General features: G+C 49.0%; 1 protein-coding gene across 1 annotated transcript; it reads right to left on the bottom strand.

Annotated features, from left to right (window-relative positions):
* Positions 1-26: 26 nt before the first annotated feature.
* Positions 27-1513, bottom strand: LOC116401516 (YTH domain-containing protein 1-like; the record flags this gene model as incomplete). Its single annotated transcript, XM_031879956.1, has 5 exons — positions 972-1513; positions 784-846; positions 466-560; positions 269-377; positions 27-163 (listed from the first exon to the last, which is right to left on the bottom strand). Coding segments are annotated over exons 1-5 (606 nt in total), but the record flags the coding sequence as incomplete, so codon positions are not given.
* Positions 1514-1520: the final 7 nt, after the last annotated feature.

The raw sequence follows: 1520 nt of genomic DNA, 5'->3' as shown, positions 1-1520 counted from the left end.
ACACACACACATACACACACGTATACTATATATGTTGTTGTTGACCTGCAGAGCCAGTCGATCTTGAAGACTCCTCCCAGCATCTTAGCGTTCATACCAGCAGGAAGGACCCAGTGGATCGGAGACCCTCCGTGTTGAGACTCTGACGCCAGACGAGCAAAACCTGAAGGACCAATGGAGGCTGATGAGTTCACAACGTTTAAACGTCTGGACGACAATAAGCCATGTTTGATAATGACGTTGTTAATTGATCCTTTAGTTTTATGACCTTGGAACTTGCCGCTCTCCCTCACAGAGAACACGAGGACGACGCTCCGAGCCGATCGGAACGCTGCGTTCAGCTTCTTCTCGTTCACCGGCAGCGTCGACCAAACGCCCTGAAGATCAAAGCAATCGTCGTGACGACAAGAAGTCAGACGTTTAAGAATGAGGCGTGTAAACGTTAGCGTGTAAACGTTAGCGTACCTTAGCTTTCGCCAGAGACACGTTCTCGTGGTTGTTGCTCTTTATGAGGAAGAACCGAGCGTCTCGCAGGACGTATCGAAGCTTACTGGTGGGATCTGAAACAATACAGGAGTAATCTGATTACTTTAAAGAAAACTAGCCAGCTGTAACCTGATTACTTATTAGAATAAAAACTGAATGGATTATGACTAAAGAGATTAAATTAAAAGATGTTTACACTAAATCTGCTGGAATACCAAAACTATGAACCAACATGTTTAAAGTTAATCATGTTCATTATTAATTATTATTCATCATTATTAAAGATGGCCGCCTTACTCTCCATTCCTTTGCGAACAGCTCGGACAGATGACGACAGCTTCTCCTGTTTCTTCTCTGAACCTTTCAGAATAAAAGCAAAGAATTAAATCACAGCAACAAAAAGGAGAGAAAACAGAGTGGCGGACATTTTTTTTCGGGTCTTAATCTCTTCATGTAAGAACTGACGTTGTTGTCGTCACGGTTACCTGAGGCTTCGGAGGCGGAGCCTGAGTGCACCGACTCTCCGTCGTCGGTGAAGCTGACGGAGGAGGCAGAGCGCGAGTCGCCGGCCTCGCTGCGAGTGTCGTAGTCGTTTCCCTCGCCGCGACGCTCGTACTCCTCTTCCTCGTCCTCCTCCTCGTCCTCCTTCTCTCCTTCTTCCTCCTCGTCATCCTCCTCTTCCTCCATGCCCTCCTCTTCTTCCTCCTCATCCTCTACCTCGTGTCCCTCGTCCTCTTCCTCCTCGTCCTCTACGTGGGAGGCGGCGGGGGAGGAGCTTCCTGAGCCGGGCTCAGAGCCGTACTCTGCCGGCGCCGGCGCCACCACCTCTGATTGGTTGTCCCCACCGTGGGGGGAGGGGCTCGCCCGTCGCAACTTCTGAAGACAAACAGGAAGTGAGTTTTGATTGGCTGTCAAACTGAAAGGTGATACCAGTACCTTCCTTGTCGCTGACGGCTCGTTCTGTCTCAGGGTTGGACCAGTAGTGTCAGTAGTAATACTATCAGTATGAGTAGTAGTATCAGTAGCAGTACTAT

This window comes from Anarrhichthys ocellatus, unplaced genomic scaffold, assembly GCF_004355925.1.
Source record: "Anarrhichthys ocellatus isolate YVR2014 unplaced genomic scaffold, GSC_Weel_1.0 scaffold497, whole genome shotgun sequence".
Lineage (NCBI taxonomy): Eukaryota > Metazoa > Chordata > Actinopteri > Perciformes > Anarhichadidae > Anarrhichthys > Anarrhichthys ocellatus.
Note: the sequence above shows the minus strand (reverse complement) of the source record. Positions and strands in the feature narration are given on the sequence as shown.